The 20,279-nt window shown below is 29.7% G+C and overlaps 1 protein-coding gene across 1 annotated transcript; it reads right to left on the bottom strand.

Moving 5' to 3' along the window:
• Nucleotides 1-5,827: 5,827 nt before the first annotated feature.
• On the bottom strand, nt 5,828-12,575 carry LOC129972814 (astacin-like metalloprotease toxin 5). Its single transcript, XM_056087098.1, has 3 exons — nt 12,481-12,575; nt 9,440-9,618; nt 5,828-5,919 (listed from the first exon to the last, which is right to left on the bottom strand). Exons 1-3 carry the CDS (start codon nt 12,573-12,575, stop codon nt 5,828-5,830), a joined length of 366 nt encoding a protein of 121 aa, XP_055943073.1.
• Between the last annotated feature and the right edge of the window lie 7,704 nt (nt 12,576-20,279).

Here is a 20,279-nt window from a genome sequence, read left to right as displayed (position 1 = left end):
AAAATTACGCACATGCAAACAGAAACATTCAATAATTTAGATTATATAATCGAAACACTTCGGAAGCATTAACAAAATAAGATATTCAAAGTATAAAAGAAGCATAAAATTATGCATGTAATATATATATATATAAACAAACACACAAAAATAAGCTCTAATTAATATTGGAATTATTATTGTCACTACTTCATGTCAATAATTATAGAACTGACGAGTCCCAGACCACGAATGTCAATTGTCTTTTGTATGGATCGTTACAAATTTGCAAAAAAGTGAAGAATAAATTTTAATTTTAAATTAATTATTTTTAACGCCAACAGGACATTCGGGGAATAGCAATCATTATCATTGTGATTTTCGGGAAATGTATATCATTTTCAAGGATAATAGAAATAAAAGAAAGCGGGTAAATTATCTTTTGTCAAAAAAAAAAGTAACGGTTTTGCTGAGATGTTTAAGGCGAGTGTATTTAACATGCAGAGAGATAATATGCAGTTGTAGTAATACAAATCAGGATGAAAAATTCGAAGGAGTGGTGATTATATCATACCCAATATTCTGGGCCCTTTCCAGTCAAAATCTTCGAGATGCAAATGTCAAGAACCCGGTGGATATTTTAAGAACGAAAAGTGGGGATGGTTTAAAATGGAACATATCTTTATCAATTTGTCTCTACATAACAATTTCTCACTCGTAAATCACAGAAAAAATTCATAAGAAGAAAAAAAATGCTGCTTTGATCAATTTCAGATGTGAAGTAAAGAAAATTCTTAAAAGAAATATATAAGAATTAAAATTAGTTCTTATTTAAAAGAGTTAAAGCGAAAAGGAAAAAGATGATATAATTTTTGTGTTTAGTCATTTTTTTCCAGATATCCATAAAGAACATTATTTAATCTTTAAAACTTACACATCCGAGCTCTAAAGTTTATACGATTGATTTTAATTCAGAATGTTGTAATTTAATTGCACTAAATTTGAAATTTTGAATAACGAAATGAAGATTGTGAAAGTGATTTAAATTTATAGACCAGGAATTCTTAAAAACATGAAAATAAATAATATAAAAATGGGGAAAATACCTGGTAAGGATCTATTCCAGCGATGTCTCCTTCGAAAAGCCCCTCACTGATCATGGGATTACGATGATTAGCTTCAAGAAGGAATTTAATAAGTAAAAAAGTGATTAATATGCAAATACGTTTTTTGGATCACTATAATAAGCTTGAATTTATAATTATAAAATTATGCATGATATAAAAATATTTGTGCGTAAAATACGTTTCATAAATTTAAATTACCTAAAATTTCGATTTCCATTTTCTTGGAGAATAGCAATTTATATTCACTTTAAAAGATATTATTTTTGCACATATTCTAATCAGCAATTGTATAATAAAAATTGCCCGAAATTTTTGTACAGCTATATGAAGAAAAGACTCTCGAAAAGCTAAACGTTTTGTATAAAAAATCTAAAAGTTTTTATGTTGTATCTGATCATCTATAAAGCTATGAATATATTATTCTATAAATTAGTATCTTAAAATATCTCTCCTGTGTCTTTCTCTTATATTGCAACAAAGTAAAAATTTAAATCTGAATTTGACTCGCTTTAAGAATAATTTTAGTTCAATATTTTATTATCTTAAGTAGGTCAATTTATTCTTTTGAATCATCAAGATACAATTTCTGATTCACTTTATTCATATTTTTATAATTTTTTTAATGCTTGAATATGTAAAAGGATAAAATTTAAAAATCTATGTTACCAGCAAAAGAGAGAAAAGTTTCGAAAAATAATGACGAGCGAAAAACGTATTATATCTAAAATAATTTTGTTATTTAACAAGATAATTTATGTTTAATATAGGAATAAAGTAACTCATTCTATCCTGCGATAAATAAAATAAAAACAATTAACTGCAATTCATATATTTAGAAATTTTATCGAGAAATTCCTGTTTATTGTTTTGGCTTAGCTTGTCCAAACACATTTCGTGTGTCTTCAAATTACAGTCTATTGAACAACAGTAATACCCGTATATTCTCCGTAGCTCATTTTATTGAAATCAATGTTTACAATTTTTTGAGTAGTCTTGTTTTATGGGGAAAAACATCATTCATTGTAATCGCAATAAAGAAACAATCATTATGATTATAAATTTATTATATTTAGTTTTTTTAATTTTAAATTAATTTTATTTATGACAAAAAATAAAATAAAATATACATGTAAAAATAATTGTACGTAATAGACAGCTATATCTTTTTTTTCGACTTCAATTTATCTCTTCTATCCTGATAGTGATCAGAAAATAGCCTTAAATTAATAAATGAATTTCTCATTTTAGTTGATAATTATTAATTATTTACTTGATTACTTTTAATAAGTAAATTTAATTTAAATTAAATTATTAAAATACGAATAGTAGTTATGCTGGCATACCTGGTACAGCAGTGGCCACAGCCACAAGAAGAAAAACAATTAATGCTCTCATCTTCTTTATCGTTGGATCTACTAATGATTATTATATATTTTTGTTAATTATTTTTATACATTTCCTTTATCAAGATTGTCCATGGGAAAAGGCAGTGCTGTACCTACACCTGTTATTTTTCAGAGTGATTAATAAAGACATTAAATTTGTAGGCTTGGTTTTTTCAATCACTTTATCTGATTTAATGATAAAGCAATGAATAAACAAGAACGCTATTGTAATATGCGATTGTTTCTATACTGATTTTTCTAAAATGCCTACATTAACGATATACGCAAGTTCTGAAACATGAAAAATCCTTTATCATACTTTCACTACATTTCAAATACTTAGCTTCGTTATCTTATAATTTAAACGAGCAACTCTTGTGTATATATATATATATATATAAATTTTTTTTAGTGAATCTTGGAAACGGCTCTAACGATTTGGGTCAAATTTTATATTTAAATAAGATTTTGTTTTTAAGTTTATCGATGTAGGTGCCTTTTCTGAAAAAACATGGTTTTACAAACACACACACACAAAGCATTTTTTTATAAATAATTATTAAAGACTTTTTCTATCTGCTTCCACGCTGACAATGTGATATAATGCCATCTCGGACCCGACTTTATCATGTTAAGACCGAGTGTAAGTTCAAAAATATAAATAATGATAAATAAACTGTAAAATGAATACTGTAACATAGTGGATTGGTTCTAATAATATGTTAAACTAAGTGCATTCATGGGCTTTTTATATTTAAATGACATATCATATGCAGGTAAGAATGAAAAATAATCATGTGTTATCAGTATGGGATTCGTATCTAAATATTTTCTCCTAAAAAGTAAAAGACCCATAATTTCACACACACACACACACACACACACACACACACACACACACACACACACACACACACACACACACACACACACACACACACACACACACACACACACACACACACACACAATCTTCCGAGTAAAAAGTTACTTCCATTTAAATTCGCAATTTTTTCATGTCAGAATTTTTCAATGGAAATATATACATTAAAAAAATACCGTGACAATTACTTTTTGCTTTCCAATAGCCGCCTTTTAAGTTAGTTAAGTATATAAAGTAAATTCCTGCATATATTGGTTGATTTAAATTTCTCCTATATCACTTGATGTTCAACAATAAGCATCATTAAACAAAATCAATCACCCGACTGTGATGAACATTATCATACGATTAATGTTTATTACAGGACTGTGGTAAATATTACAGTCGTATTATCTTATGAGCCTTACACCAATTATGTTTATTATGTACATGAACATATGTAATGGATTAGAATCAAAATGTAATTGAAAACGTGAGGATTCCAATTATGTTTCTAATTAAGCGTTGTCTATCTGACACAGAAGGTTCATTTCTCGAGTGCTCTGATAAAAAAAAAATTTATTTTTCTTAGCTTTTAAAAATGTGAGAAAATCAAAAGGATTAAAATTTTGATTAAATAATGAAAATTATATGAATTTTATCGAAAGAGTGAGATGTCTAAAAACATATAAAAATATAACAAATTATAAAAACTCATCTAACAAATTGCACGACACCTAAATTATATCATTAAAAAGAAATTTTTCAGTAATTTTAAATGGTATAAAAAGTATTTTTGTGTCTAAATATGTTCGAGATCTAACGAGATAAAATCTCAAAATATTGCTTAAATTTAATGAATTACAATTCTAATTAAAATGCTCAAACAACCACTACCTCACATTCCTGCGTTGTATAGATTCTTACAGAGAAAAGTACATTCATACCGAATTCAGTAGTTGTAGGTCACTCGGTCTGTCATATAGAGCTCAAATACAGACCTGCAGAGAAATATGTACAATTACACACACATTCTTCCTACTTATTAGTGGAAATGAAGAAAAAATATTGAATTACAAATACCTGCACAACAGGATTTGTTCATTTTACAAAAATATTTTTTATGTTTAACTATGTCAATAATAAAAGATGGATGTTTGTGTGTTTTGTATTGGCGTACAACGGGATTAAGCTTTTGACTGAAATTTGATATATTGGAAGCTGGGAGCGGGTACTTCCGAGCGAAGCTGTTTTCAAACTTTTGTTTAAAAATAGAAGGATATTTATGTTTTCCAGCTAAAATTCCCTAAAATATTATTGCATAAAACTTATTTTTACACCATTTTAAAGCTTAAAGAAATTTCTTCTTGATAATAAAATTGAATTTTTGGAGAATTTACACCTAAATTTTGTCAATTTTTTTAAAGACATTTTTTACATAATTTTCAACAATAGATTTCATTGTTGTAAAGGATTTAAATCGCTTTTATTGTTTCATCAAATGTTTAATAGCTTGATTTTCTTTTACTGTTAAGAGTTAAAAAAAATATTCTGCCTATTTTTTGCGTATTTCTCATGGAGAATCAGAAAATGAAACTATGTTAACGCAGAAAGTAAGGTGTAATTATAAAGCAGAAATAGGTATAAAGATTTTAAAATAAGACAGTTTTCATGTCTGTTACAATTTGATGCTTAAAAGTACTTTGTTAAAGAAACCACGAATATCAAATAATGCATAAGAGATTTTATTTATAACAAATACAACCACTTGCTGTGAATTGCATGTCGGCAATGGTGGCTAATACCGAAGAAAACGCTTTTATGATTGAATATGATATGCTAGGATTAATTTTCCATTTATGATGCAGTCAAACTAAAACGCTCTTTTAAAATTAAAATAACACATTGACGTAACATTTTGATATCAGAAGGCTTGGAAAGAATTTGCTAATGCATATTTTTTTTTCATGAATATGTAAAAAAGAGAGAAATAGTAATAGAAAAATTCAAAACATTTCTTGAATTTTTCAAGTTGGACATAATTCTAAATGCGTCAAAATTATACGTGTGTTCATAAAATTATTTTTAAACTTTTCTTTTTTGTATTTTTTAATGGTGAATCATTCTACCAATAGCGTACGAGGAGCATAGAGGAAATAAACTTCCTCTATGAGAGGAAGAGTTACTATAAGATACAAGGTAGCAACTTATTTGTGCAATTCTTTTTTATATAGAAAGATTTATTTATTTAAGAAATAAAAAATAGAAAAAAAAATGTAAATTTTAATAATTTATTACTTTGTTACAGGATGCATATCTTAATATTTAAAGAAATTTCATTTCCTGGGGCAATTATACAATAAAGCTATTCGCTGGATGTCGATTGGCGAGAGTCCAGATTTCTTGTACGTTTCTTCCAAGAAAGTCCCATCTTTGGCGGTTATAGTCTTCAGGTCCCAACGGATACTGAAAGATCATTCTCCGTACATCATAATAGAATTGTAATCAAAGGGAGTCAAAAGTCTCTGTTGTTCAGGAATGAGCTTTTTAAATCCATTATGATGTTCTGAAAAAAAAGGAATAATTGTTTGAATGTGTTTAATAATGAGTTGTCATCACTTGAAATTGTGTTTCCTTGCTTTCGGACACTTGAAAATAACTTGTAATTAATATATTTAGTAAATTGAATAAATAAATTATTGTGTATAAAAAAATTACATTCGTTCATGAAAATATGAAACATGCGAGGAAAGTTCAATGCCTAAAATATGGTTTATAGTTATAAAATTGCAGCTGCATTCTAAATGGTGAAGGTCAAAACACAAATCACTTTCTCTAAAATATAAGATAATGAAAATAAAAGAAAAATTTACACATGCACATATAATGATATTTTAAAATATAATTTAAACTTCATTAATTTCCTAATTTTTAGCTTAATTTATCCCATATAAATTTCATTCTAAAATGTTTTGTTATTTCCTGATCCAATTCCACCTTTTTATTTAATTAATGCAACAGACGCTTTGTAAAAATGCCTAGGTTGACGGTTCCCACACTCCGAGTGAAGGGATAAAAGAATGCTGACCTAAACTAACTCTTCTAAAAGATACCTACATTCCCCTACCGAAATCGACAAGTGTGAAGAAATCCCTATCAGAATCTCACAGTATATAAACAGTGGGAAACGTAATGCCCTCCCCTTTTTAAGCTTTTCCTCATTTCGTTTTGTGTCGTTCTGTGTTGGAGTGCTCATCGTTGCTGCTTGTACATAAAACGTACCACCCGGGATGGAATAAAACGAATTTAAAAATTCAGAGTATCCTCTCTCTCTCTCTTCGGCCCGACTCAGCATGATAAATATTACGTTTACACTCATGTAAATACACTCATGTCCAAAAATTATGGATAATTCTGATTCACGCGGAAATCCAACTCTAAAACACATATATCACCCGTAAAATGACTGCACACATCTACAAAAATCATAGGCAAATTGCAGGAAGCCATCAGATGGCATCGATAGTACGTCACAATGACGAGAGTGTAAGAGGGTGATGTATAAGGAATACAGGCAAAGAAGTAAAATGTATAAATCTTTTAAGTCTTTCAGTGGAATAACCGCATAGTTATGACACAAAGGACGCATTTTGATGATTTTTTTACGTGGTAGAAATATCGGTCGTCTGGAATATACCCAGCTGGAAGTATCCGAGGAACTTGGAAGCGCCCAAAGTGTCATCTCCAGGCTTTGGCAACAATTACAAGATGATAGTAATGTGAGTAGACGTTACAGCACAGGTCGCCCCCCGAGTTATAAAGACGAATGAGGACCGGTATTCCGGTATTTGGCAGTTACTGCCAAAAGAAACAGACGGAGCACAGCATCAGACCTGTCTCGTCGGCTCTCTTCAGCCACTGATACGACAGTTTCAAGACAGACCGTGTACAGACGCTTAGGGCAGATTGTTCTATATGCTCGTAGACCTGTCAGATGTGTTCCACTTACTGCAACTCACTGTCGCCTGCGGTTAGCCTGGAATAAAGAGCATTCCTTGTGGACACCGCAGCAGTAGGCTTGTGTGATGTTTTTCGACGCGCCCAGGTTTAGCTTGCAGTCTGATTCTCGCCAGACCTTCATATGGAGAGCAACAGATAGCTGTTATCACCAAGAGAACATTAATGAATGTTATGGTGGTGCAGGATTGCTTGTTTGGGGAAGAATTATTCTGGGTACCAGAACTGATCTGCATGTTCAAATTGGAACCATGATAGGCCAAATCTCTCGGGACGTCATTCTGGAACACCACGTATGTTTATTTCTGGGTTTCTTGGGCGCAGAATTCGTGTTTATGGATGACAACGCCCGTCCTCAACGTGCAAACATCGTAAATGAATGCCTTCGATCGGAGGATATCTCCCGTATGGGCTGGCCAGCATTCTCACCAGAGTTGAATCCAGTAGAGCATGTGTGGGACATGCTTGGCCGACGAATTGCAGCCTGTCAACCACCTCCTACATGTCTACCGGAAATTCGAAGAGCATTGCTTGATGAGTGGTGTAACCCTTTGATCAGATCGATAATTTGATATTCAGGATGCCTAGGCGTTGTACGGACTGTATTGCATTGTCTGGGAGACATATTATGCATTACCCGTCATGCCAACCATGTAATATTAGTTATTGAGAATAGTTTTTTTTTTTTGTAATTTGCTCTAGGGAGCAAAAAATCGCAATTTTGATTAATGATATCAAACATATAGCATGTTTTTTTTTTGCTCTTTACTTTGTGTTTAATAAATAGGCTTTACAAATAAGTCACATTTGTTTTGCTTCTGACTCTTTCTTTTCCTGAACTTGCATTATCCTTAATTTATGGACATGAGTGTAAATATATTATAAAATATATTAATATGTTATTATATATATGTATATGTATATATATATATATATATATATATATATATATATATAGAGAGAGAGAGAGAGAGAGAGTTACTATATTATAAAATAGAGATCAATTTTGTTTCTCAAAAATATGGAAGCTAAACCGAAATTGTAAATGCAAACAACTTGGAATTTTAAGTAGTATATTTTAATAAAAATCAATATATTTTTAAATTAGAAGTGAACTGTCATTCAATATTCTGTGTGCATTAATTTTCTCATAGGGTTATTTTCAATGCTTTACCAGCGGATTTAATTTAGCACATATTTTTTGCTTTATAATCGCTAATACAAATTATTTTCAACATTCATAAACACGCACACATAAGCAAACAAATATATAACGAAAATAACTTGTATTAGCGTGTGCAATAAAAATAAATTTCACAGTTTATTATTATAAATATTGTGGAAACCTGTCATTTACCTTTTTCTCAGATGTATCGCTTCTCGTGACACCCCCCATAAATCACATGGAATCGAAATTTCAATTTCAGACTCAAAATTCTCAAGAAATTTAAGACTATAAATAATTTCAGAATTCTACTTTAAATATAAGGACTCAATCACCAATTTTTAAAAAATAATATCATCAATGCAAATGCGAATCAAGTTTAATCAGTAAAAAGTGATTAATAAAGTAAAAATCCCCTATAAATATCCCCCAAAGAAATATCGAATCTAATTTCTTTGATATATTTCTTATTTTACAAAGAGAACTTAAGAAATAGTCGTACATTTTTTAAAGCATGAAAAATTTTAAAAATCCTCGATTTATCCAACTCTTAAAAAAATCGACCATTCTGATTTCAGATTTATTCTGCCATATAAGGAGTGGTGTTCTGTTATTTTATAATCGCTAATGTTACACTTAAAATCAATCTCAATTCAATTCATAAAAACATATTTATACAAGTAGATTTTCAACAATGCAGCCCGTAAGAGTTCTAAAACTGAACATGTTTATAAATTATATCATTGGTTTTCTTATTTCATTAAATCTGATTTTTCAGTATGAATCTCAACTGTTCTTAATTTTTATAATTAACTTTGAAAATTTAGGTAGAATATTTTTTAAATGTAGGTATATTGCTCTCATATATTTAGAAGCACTTGTTTTATGTCATGCTAGAACATACTCGGATCAATATTCTCCCAATGAATGTTAATGTAATTGTCTCTGTCTTCTCTAATGTGTTCGTGTCCGAAACCTATAGCATGCATTAGCTCATGGACGATGGTACCCAAAGCCTGACATCCAGCTCCTATGGATAGAGGCTGTTCACCATTTCCAGCTCGACCCCAAAGTGACCAACACCTAGATGGACAACATAAACATAATTGTAAGATTTCAGTATACTTTATTTTGTAACAATTTTTGTAATTTCCATTTTAAACAATTTAAGTTTCAACCTATAGTAGTTTTAGTGCTCTGTTTATGCCGATTACTTCTGTGGTAATGGGATGACTACCTACAATTGTTAAAAAAAGTAGTCCTAGTGCTTGTTCAGTAAATTATATAAATGTAAAATATTGAAATTTGACTAACTGTTAACTTTCTGTTTGTGTTTAGACCCAATCGAACTATCAAAAAACATTTCTAAATGTGACAAAATACATGACAGCAATTATATTTGTTTGGCTATTTAAAATAAATTTTTATGTTTGTTCTAAAAAAACCAGCCAGGCATTGGAAGATTGAGAAGAGACAATTGAAACAGGATTTTTCATTTTGGAACAAAAATACTATTATGTTTAAAGAAATATTTTGAATTTGGAAGTTATATGCAATAAAAGAACTTGTACAATGAGTTTTTGAGCTTTGTAACAGCTTAATTTTGTCAGGAGTAAATTTTTAAAAGCACTTATTTGGAAAAATATTTGCATTTTTAAAAAAATTGAATGAAAGTTTTGGAATTCTTGTTGAGAACTACACAAGAAAATAATTATCGCATTTTAAATTACATTTGACAAAGAGTTGACCGCCTGTTGGTCTGTATATTCAAATACAAATAAATGCAATGACTTAAATCTATGAAATTCGATATGTTATCTTGTGGCTGTAACTACAGTCCTATGTCAAATTTTGGTTTTAACAAAATGCATATTATCGCTAAAGATTCAGTAAAATTGCAAGATTCGCAAAAATCTTAATTATGTAACTATCTTTCGCTAACGTCATACAAGGGATTCGCAGGATTATTTTATGCAAAGGAAATATGTGCTTGACAGATTTTAAGGCTTAGAAAAACAAAATTGTCTGCGAAATTTTGAAGAAAAGAAAATTTCTGATTCTGTATGAAGTCAAATATTTCGTTTTATTAACGTCTCTTTACATTGGATGTTGTATGAAAATTATTTTGGGACATTTTTCGTGATTTTGAAATGTAGACATAAGACAGTTATGATAACTGTTCAATCAATAACCTTTCCTTGTTGTTGTTGTTTTATTATTTTTCAAATTCCACACCACACTAGGTGGAGGACTTTTGTTATTGAAGGGCCATATTTTGCAAGGGCCATATTTGGTCATGCTGTACCATGGCAGATTTTAGATATCTTACTACTTTTAAAATCTTCTCTCTCTCTCTTTTTATTTAGGAGCTGTGTATGAAAACCCGCAAAATGAAGATAATTAACCGCTAAGTAAAATTATTTTACTTCAACGATAGAAGGAAACATATTGTAAAATAGTGCCAAGTTACTTATAAAAAGTATCTACACCTTCTTACAGCAACAAATGAAGCGTGTTCATAGTATATAACGCGATGAACTTTGTTCGTCTTGAAATGCAAGTGGTAATCTATTATTTTTCATTGTAAAGGAAAAAATAAAGAAAATGAAAGGGTAAATCTAACTAATGTGCCCTTTATATTTTAAATTTCATATCTGTTGTGGAAAAAAAAATCAAGTGTATAGATATATCATCAGTGTGCAATACATTGATAAGCAATATTGTATAATGATTCTCACAATATTTAAAAAACCCAACATTTACTTAAGCAATATTGTGGGCGAATATGGATGATGTACAGTCATAAATCAGAATAAATATAAAACAAATGAAAATACCCTCATTTTTATTATGAAAAGTTTAAAAAGGAGCGAAATAAAATTAAAAAATAAAAATATCTATAACCTGAGATAAAAAAAAATAACATATCGTGCGGATTAATAATATACTGAGATGTGAAGCTAAGCCAATTGACCAATTATTAGAGACTGGCGTCATAATGTGTTTTGAATAAAATCGTAAAATACCTAAATTCATCACTGTCTCTATTAAACATTGAATTTTGACAAAATGCCATGGTGTTCTGAGAAAAAATAAATAAGTGAAGAACCAAAGATAATACAACACACGAATTCTGTGGGTTTAGGTTGAAGGATCAAAGTTCTTCATTAAAAGTTTGGTTTTATTTTAAACAAATCTCTTGCACATTCTTTCCAATCTACATTTTTTCGAATACGAAGAGTAGGAAATGTATTATATTCGTCAAAACAGCTTTTGATGAATCTTCACATTTCAAACCTCCTGGAGCTCGGAAATAGTAATTTTGCCATTATATTTGTCCATCTGTCTGTGAACAAGAAAACTCAAAAATGCTTTGAAACATATTGATGAGATTTGTTAGATGGATTTTAATGCAAATTCTTCCAAATTTACATCAAATTTTGAAGGAAATCTATTCTGAGTAAGACTGTCTGTTCGAATACGATTGAACTCGATAAATAAAAATAATAAAGAGCTAAGCAGACAAATTTTGATACATAGATGTGTAGTATTTAAAATATAGACTCTTATCAAATTTGGAACCAAATCCGTTAAGGAGGCGACTGTCTGTCAGACAGTTTTGACATATGCATAAAAACGTGGTAACTCAAAAATGCACTGGTTTAAATAAATGAAATCAGGTTGTGATAGTACGATTACAACTGCAGTTCAATGTAAAATTTTGAATTTCCAAATACATACTCTCACGATAGATTCTGTAAAAAATGATAGATTCACTTCAAAGATCATTATTTCCTGACTATTGTTCAGCAGTGCCATGCAAGACATTCGCAGCTTACCCAACGTCAACAATTTTATGCTATAGCAAGATGGTAAGACATTTATTGCAGAATGTTCGAGAAAGTTCCATGGAGACCACTACCAGTAGTTAAAAGAATTTCTTACCCGCTTTCTTTAATTATTTTGATATAGTCCTTCTCGTGAGTTCTCGGTACAAAACGTAGACAGGAATTGTCTTCGATGTGTCGCATTGACTTCATGAGAAGTTCCCATATGACATCTGCAATAAGCAATTGAAAATCAGTTCGGATGTATTCGGATACAGAAAGTGCACATTTCTTTTAGAAAGGCGAAAATTATTTTTTAATGATTCAAATTTCATGCAAATGCTAAAGAAACTTAATTTTTTTTCTTTAGTTTTGTTACAAAAGCAGAACTTCAAAATATTATTATACTTTTGAGTAGAAACTGTATCGATTTGTTGAACTCTTTAAAAGATTTTTTGACAACGTGAAATGGCGCAGAACATTTAGGATTTCGCATCATTTTTTAAATTCCTGCGAACCTTCACAAAAAAATTACACAAAATTTAAATTTGTGTTTTTTTTTTATAAAAAAAAGGGAAAAAGGAACATCTTTGAATAATAAGAGAAAGCCCTTTCTGGTGCAGAATTTTGTTGAAGTGGAAAAATGTACTTATGTAAGGGTGGACATAAAAATTGCAGCTGCTTGTAAGAAAAATGCAGAGTGATTCATAAAACAGCTTTCCTTAAGATAGATATCTTTAAGGAAAGATACAATTAAGGAATAGAACTACATTTTATGGGGAAGAAAGTAAAAGGATGGGGAGAAATCTTCCATAAAAAAAAATTAGAAGTGGTCGATTCAATATTTGTAAACAAAAAGCTCAGCGCCAGAAGACTTTAATAATGATTACTGAAATATTGTTTTATATGAGTTTCGTACTGTAATTCATTCATTTTTGATATTGTATCTTTTATCAATAGAATATTAATGAACTTTCCCGTAAATGCCTTTCTTTGAATCCCTGCCTGAGGGTGACCCTTGATCAAGCAACCTCCTTAAAAATTTAATTGAAAATGAATTTCCTAGAAATTACTGTAATGTCAATTTTTTAATTAAACAAGGTATGGTTTGGGATTAATTCTTTGGCTTAAATAAAAATAGAACTTTTCTTGCATATTAGATCACTCAATAGATGGCGCTGGGTGCCTACAATTGTTTACCTAATTTCCGTTTCCTCTTTTTACCTTTAATGTTTTAAAAAGCGCGATTCACAATCGATAGCTTAAAATTTCCTTGACGGCTGATGGTATGTTCTGACCTTTTCGTTTTTTCCCCTTTAGTGATATTTTTTGTTTATATTGTTATTTTTGTTATTGTATTTTTACTTTGTAATGGTTATTTTCTTCTAATTTGTTGTTTTGTATTTTCCTTTCTGTTAAAATGGTATATCTCTTGGGCTTAATTTCAGGGGATTTTCGGGTCACTAGGAATCATTATTAGACAAATGTCTGTTTTTCCTCACAGAAAAAAATCCCTTTCTTTGAATCCCTGCCTGAGGGTGACCCTTGAAAAAGTCTTCAGGTCGGATTCTTTTTTATTTTTTATAATTCGGTTTGGTTTAATTTTTATTTGGTTTTTTGATATGAATTCATCTGTGTTTTAGAAATAGCTGCAGTTGCGCTCTCTAAATACTATGAAGTTCTTTCTTTTTTTTTGGTTTTAGTTTGAATAGGTAATAAATTTTAGTTGCGACTTCGAAGCTGTTTATATATATATATATATATATATATATATATATATATATATATATATATATATATATATATATATATATATATATATATATATATATATATAGCTGTATTCCTTCCTCCATGTCTTCTAGAGTCTGCATATGAAGTTAATTTGATTCTACTAATTAAGTTGTCATGGTATATACCTAGAAAAGTTGTTTTATAATAACCTCATATCAATACCACAATGCTGAGAGAAAAATCTTTTATACTGAATTTAAATGCACAAAAATTACGCAAAAAAAGTACTTAAAGGTTTTACAAGCAATCGAGATGTGCCAACACAGCTTGCCACGAATTAAGGTAGAGAATAATTTTTTAAAAAAAGGAGACGCAATCTGCGGAAATTATACTTACAAAGAGCAGGATCCACTACGTAGGGAATGACACCATTCGGCCATCGCATCGAATCTTTAGGGACGGCATTTCTGTCCTGAATAACAATAATGAAAGATACAGTTTTTTGTATCATTGAGTTTAAAATAATAAATAAAATATGCAACTGGATTTTTTACATAAATGTTTATACAATTTCAACAAATTTAATTGACTTTAAGATATCTGTAAAATTTGTAAATAGAAAATAAGTACGATAAGGAAATATACTGAACAGTCGAAATCTGATACAGACATGCATATACAAACAATGGAGTGTTGCATGATGCTATCGGCAGCGTTTATATCAAACAACAGGTGTCTGGCAAAACTGTTAAATAGATTTCTGCTGCTACCTGATCATTTCATCAAGATTTAAGTGATTTTGAACTTAACATTCGAGTTGGAGTATAAGAGATGAAGCATAGCCTCACCGAGATAGCTATGAGATTTAGATTTGGATTTTTGCGATGATTTCACAAGTGTATCATAAATATCAGGTATCTGGTAAGACGTTAAATTTTCGATATCGATGCGGTCGGCAAATGACCTAGGATAAATGCGACAATCGACGACTAATGAGAATACCCCTAAGAGGTAGACAAGCTACACTTCCTCAAAATGTCGCCGCTTTCATGCAAGGGCATCAACAAGTGTTAAAACGATAAATTTTCAACGGAACGTCAATAATATAGGCTTTTGCAACCAAAAGTCCATTGGTATACCATTGCTTGATACCTTGCCTGCACCCGCCAATCCCTCTCCTTTTTCGGTTGATGATAACTGGAAACACGTTGCCTGGTCTGACGAGTCTCGTTTTTAACTGTGTAAGGCGGATGGATACGTATGGGTATAGAGACAACCTCATGAATCCATTGAACTTAAGTTCCAACAGGGGATTTTTCAATTTGGTGGGACCTCCAGGATAATATGAGACGTGTGCAGTTGGCTTTATATAGGATTCATAATAACACAATTCTGAAAAAATGACAGATATGTAAACATCTCATCCGTTCATATCCATTGTGCGTTTCGACGTATTTGTACGAGGACTGGATGACACCTAACAAACAAGTCGACCTATTATGGAGGGATTTAGAAATATTTTTCTCCCTTTAGACACTTCCATTGGCTGTTTAAGTCCTCAGACTTTAATATAATACGCCTTGAAATGTGCTGTTCATAAAAGATCTCCATCATCTAGCACTCCTATAGATTTATGGATTGTCTTATCGAATTCAGGGTCTGAATTGTCTTCAAGATACCTTCAGTAGTTAGTCGAGTCCTTGCCACTTCATTTGCGGCTTTTCTGCGTGCGCGTGAAGTTTCTGCATGTATTAGGCAGGTGTGCCACTTTTACTGATTCTCCACTGTACATATTATTTGAGAAATATAAATATATTTGTTTGAAAATTGGGTCTCGAATCAGTATGAAGTTTTTATTATTTCAATTTAAGTAATGATAACAGAAAAAAATTAATAAACCTATCTATCCAGAAATTAGTGACTTTACAAGACGACGAATTTAAAAACTCGACTTAAAATTAGAATTATTAAAATTTTTTGGAAACGCTTCATGCATTAACTATATACGTAATCGCATTAATTTGTTTTGGGATTTTCAATCTCAAAAATATATGTGTCGTCCCTTTAAACTTTAAAGTTTTTCAGATTGCTTCTAGTATAAATAATCAGAAAAACTATAGGGTGAATTCTCAACTGTTAGTTTGATCAAGATGAAAAGTGATTAATATACTTCTATTTTCTTAGAATATTTAAAAAGAAAACGAATTTTGCTCTTATTGTTTTTTTAAGAAATTAATTCTCTTTCTAACATTACAGAAATCAAAATTCGTTGGGATTTTCCAACATAATATTTAATCATTTCGACTTTGGTAACCCTAGAGAAACTCTAATTTTTTAAAGCCTAATAATTTGAATTTTTTTACAATTTGTTTTTAATGTAACACACTCATTTATGTACATAATGAAACTCCTTCACAGTTGCGTACTTTTAATATTATCGATTATACCAGAATATCAGGAATATTTAACTACTAACCTGATTAGGATCGATTCCTTTGATGTCTCCTTCAAACATCCCTTCATTTATCATAGGGTTCCGTCTTTCGACTGCACAGTAAAAGTAAATGAAAGTATGCAAAAGTTGTCAGAAAAGTCACCTTTGCAATTTATAGATTATATTTTGTAGTTTTATTTCGGTACATTTAAGAAAATTAATATAAATTTTCTGTATAAATTATATGCTTTTACCTTAGTGGATAATCAACGAGAATAATTTGTTAATTAAAGAATTTTTTCAGATGAATTCGAAATATTCTGCTCTGTGTCCACATATGCATACATATAAATAAAATAAAATTAATTACATTCATGAAATTTATCGTCATACCAATCTTTCTCCTATTTGTACATTTAAATATTTGGTTTTTCTTTTTTAATAAATCCAATATCGGTGCAAAATTCTTGGAAATAAAAAACTATGTACTAAAATTTATAAATCATAAAAGATCACAGATATTACCTTTTCTAAACACATTTGACAAAATCATCTACTTGGTAGCATATTATTTTTATTTGATTGATTCGTTCTATCATTGCTTTTTTTAACTGATTACTTAATATATTTCTACTTAGAAATTGAAATGGTCTTTAACTAAATAATAAATCAGTAATTGATTCTAGATACATTTTAGAATATCGTCGAAGTCATAAATATCAATTTCATAAAGAATATTTAATATTGATTTTGTAAGAGTTTATTGAACTATTTTAGTCGCAGACAAATATATTTATTATGAAAAATATCAAGGGCTAAAAGCAAATGTATTGAATGCGGAATTAATCATATTAATCAAAATCAGTCAAAGGTTTGCTGAACCATTTATGTTTTTAGAGAATTAATCATTTGAAAGATTTTTTAAATAATATTTTCTTATTTAAAAATGAAATGTAAAATATAGTTTCGGAAATTTCTTATGTGTTCTAAGTACGCCTTATTATTTAATATTATATATTTAATAGAATGAATGGTTAAAATCATATTCCTGTTTTGCTATAAACAGCAGTAGTTAGTAACAGAAAGATTATTGCCCTCATCTTGCTAATTATTCGAATATAAACGTAAATGCAAAGAATAAATTTCTTTTATATAGCTTCATTATCAGTTTGGCATTGATGGGAAATTTAACTGATTTGTTTCCACCTGTTATTTTTCGATAATGATGCCAAGGAATAATTTCAAGCCTATTCTAAATTCTACTCAATTCAAAATATCTATTTCTAGATAAAGTCGAAAACAATAATATAATCTTTTATTTAAAGCATCGATTTATGCTTCAATAAGTTTTCTATCAAAAAAAAATATCAATTTTATTTGATGAAATTTAAAAAAAAATTCTATTTCTTTAAAAATTTTCTGTTATACTGTGATGTATTATGCCATTTTGTAGAAATAAATATCGGTTGAAATAAACATTCAAGGAAAATTAAGACAAAAAATAAACGAATTTCAGCTGGAGAAATTAGAATAGTAAATCTTGTATTAAATATAATTTAAATTACTTTTTTAACCTCATACACGTGTGCGCTCTTAAAATTGTTGGCATTAAAAAATGCTTTTCAAAATATTCAAATATTTTAATTCCTGTTCAAAAATGTTTTGACAGAATTCATCAAGCAAAATACTTCTAGATATAATAATTTTTTTAAGACAATCTCACCAATTTTAGACACAACAATCTCGAAACTCAGAACTCGCCAGAGCACTGTAGAGCCTGCCCATTTTACTTTCTTTCGCCACAGAATATCCCTGAACTTGGAATCTCTAGGATTCCCTGTCGGTTGAAAGGATATTTCGTTATTAGAAAGAAACTTTTCAATTATTGAACTCTGTGATAAGTTTCAAAATTTTTTGAAACTTCAAGTATTTTCCCCAAGATGTTAAATATTTTTGGAGATTAAAAAATTCCAAATCCGGATAACTGATTGATTGATTTATAGGTATTAAAATGCTTTTCCTTAAGTCATTATAAAAAAATTAAATTTATATTTATTTTGATATCACAGAAGAAAATGAATGATGTAGCTGTAAATATTTATAACAGTGCTTCAAATGGATGAACTTTAAAAAAAAATTCAATAATTGCTTATTTCTGATCTTTAAATATAATTACTATAATTTCGAATGTAGTTTTGATATTTTCAATATCGAAAGAAATCTAATGATTTAAAATTATTTAATGGTCAGAAAACTGGTTAATTTTACTTTTGCCCATTCTTCCACAAAAGCTTGAAAAGTTGTCAATTCTCAGTGTGATAGATATAACGAAAGGTATACAATAAAATTAAGATTTTTCAAATTATTAAATTATACTATTTAAATAATACTATAACGTTTTCATAACAAAACATTTTGAAACATTATTTTAAATGACGTTAATCAAATGAATGCATTAAATTCAAACAGATGCCTCTAAATTATTATAGCAACTAATCAGGAAGTACAGTGCATAGTTTCTATTTTATTTTTGATAACTGGTACAAAAGAAGAATTTCTGGTAATTTAGTAATACTTTGAGTATAATTCAACATCCCTTTATTTATTTACTATTCTTAACTCATAATTAGCCGGCGTCCTGGCATAGGGGTAGCGCGTCTTCCCCGTGATCTGGGCGTCCCGGGTTCGAGTCCCGGTTTGGGCATGGTTGTTCTTCTGTTGTTCTATCTGTGAGATGTGTGAATGTGCCCTCCTGTAAAAAGGGGTTGTGCAAGCGAATGAATGATGCGTGAGTGGCAAAGTCGTACTCTTGGCCCTAGTTGGCGCTGCTATAAAAAATAAGAGACGTTCCCCTCAGGCTTAAATCGCTGTTTTCGTAACAGCGGGCTTGTCAGTGGCAAGTGCCATAAGAAACAAACAACTCATAATTACAACTATTACAATTATATACGGAAATCAAATAATGTTTATTATGGAACATTTATCTTTATCACTACTAATAATAAAGATTAATGTGTGTGTCTTTGTGAATGTTTGCAATCTAAAGGCCTAGGCCGTTGGACCTACAGCTATCAAATTTGGCATATGTATACCTTGAAGGTTTAAAATGCACATCTCGGGGCGAGTTTTGAGAAAATTTAATTAACTGAAAATTAAGCCAAATTTTGAAGTTTATACCAGGAAATATTCTGAAAATATCAAAGCACCAAAATAAATTTTGCACAGTTTCAATTCTTTTAAATATCTTTTCAATTTTACTAATTTAATTGCCATTCAAAACTTTTCCGAATTTCGGCAATTTTCTTTAAAATATTTTTTGCCTAATTTTCAACATAGTTTGTTTCAACATAACATTGTTGTTCCCAAATTCAACATGTTTTCATTGTTTTATTAAATTATTTTACGTGATTTTCTTTCAATGGTGCTAGTTAAAGAAAAAAAAGTTTTTATTAATTATCTACGCAGTTTACAAGACGAATAAAAAATGACGTTAGAATATCGAGAAAGTTAGAATAAAAAAGTGAAGTGAATAGATGAATCGGATATTTAGATTTTTTTAATAGAGTTGTGACGTCATAGAGCTGATCTTTATTAGAAAGGTTCATGCATTCAATGAACAGAGAATTTACAGGACAATTAAAACAATACGGTTTTAATGTCAGGTGAAATTATACACATGAAATTATATTCGAGCAATTTAACTAGAATGAAATTTAACCAAAAATCCCCCACCCAGGTAGTCGCCAAAG

Source organism: Argiope bruennichi, chromosome 1 (assembly GCF_947563725.1).
Source record: "Argiope bruennichi chromosome 1, qqArgBrue1.1, whole genome shotgun sequence".
NCBI lineage: Eukaryota > Metazoa > Arthropoda > Arachnida > Araneae > Araneidae > Argiope > Argiope bruennichi.
Note: the sequence above shows the minus strand (reverse complement) of the source record. Positions and strands in the feature narration are given on the sequence as shown.

What these genes read in the sequence shown, in the direction of transcription:
- LOC129972814 (XM_056087098.1), bottom strand. Translation starts at nt 12,575, where the DNA reads ATGAAGTCAATGCGACACATCGAAGACAATTCCTGTCTACGTTTTGTA. An exon ending in AAAATAATTAAAGAAAGCGG is followed by an intron (nt 9,619 to 12,480) that starts GTAAGAAATTCT and finishes TTGTCCATCTAG; the next exon opens with GTGTTGGTCACTTTGGGGTC. An exon ending in TTGGGAGAATATTGATCCGA is followed by an intron (nt 5,920 to 9,439) that starts GTATGTTCTAGC and finishes CTTTTTTTTCAG; the next exon opens with AACATCATAATGGATTTAAA.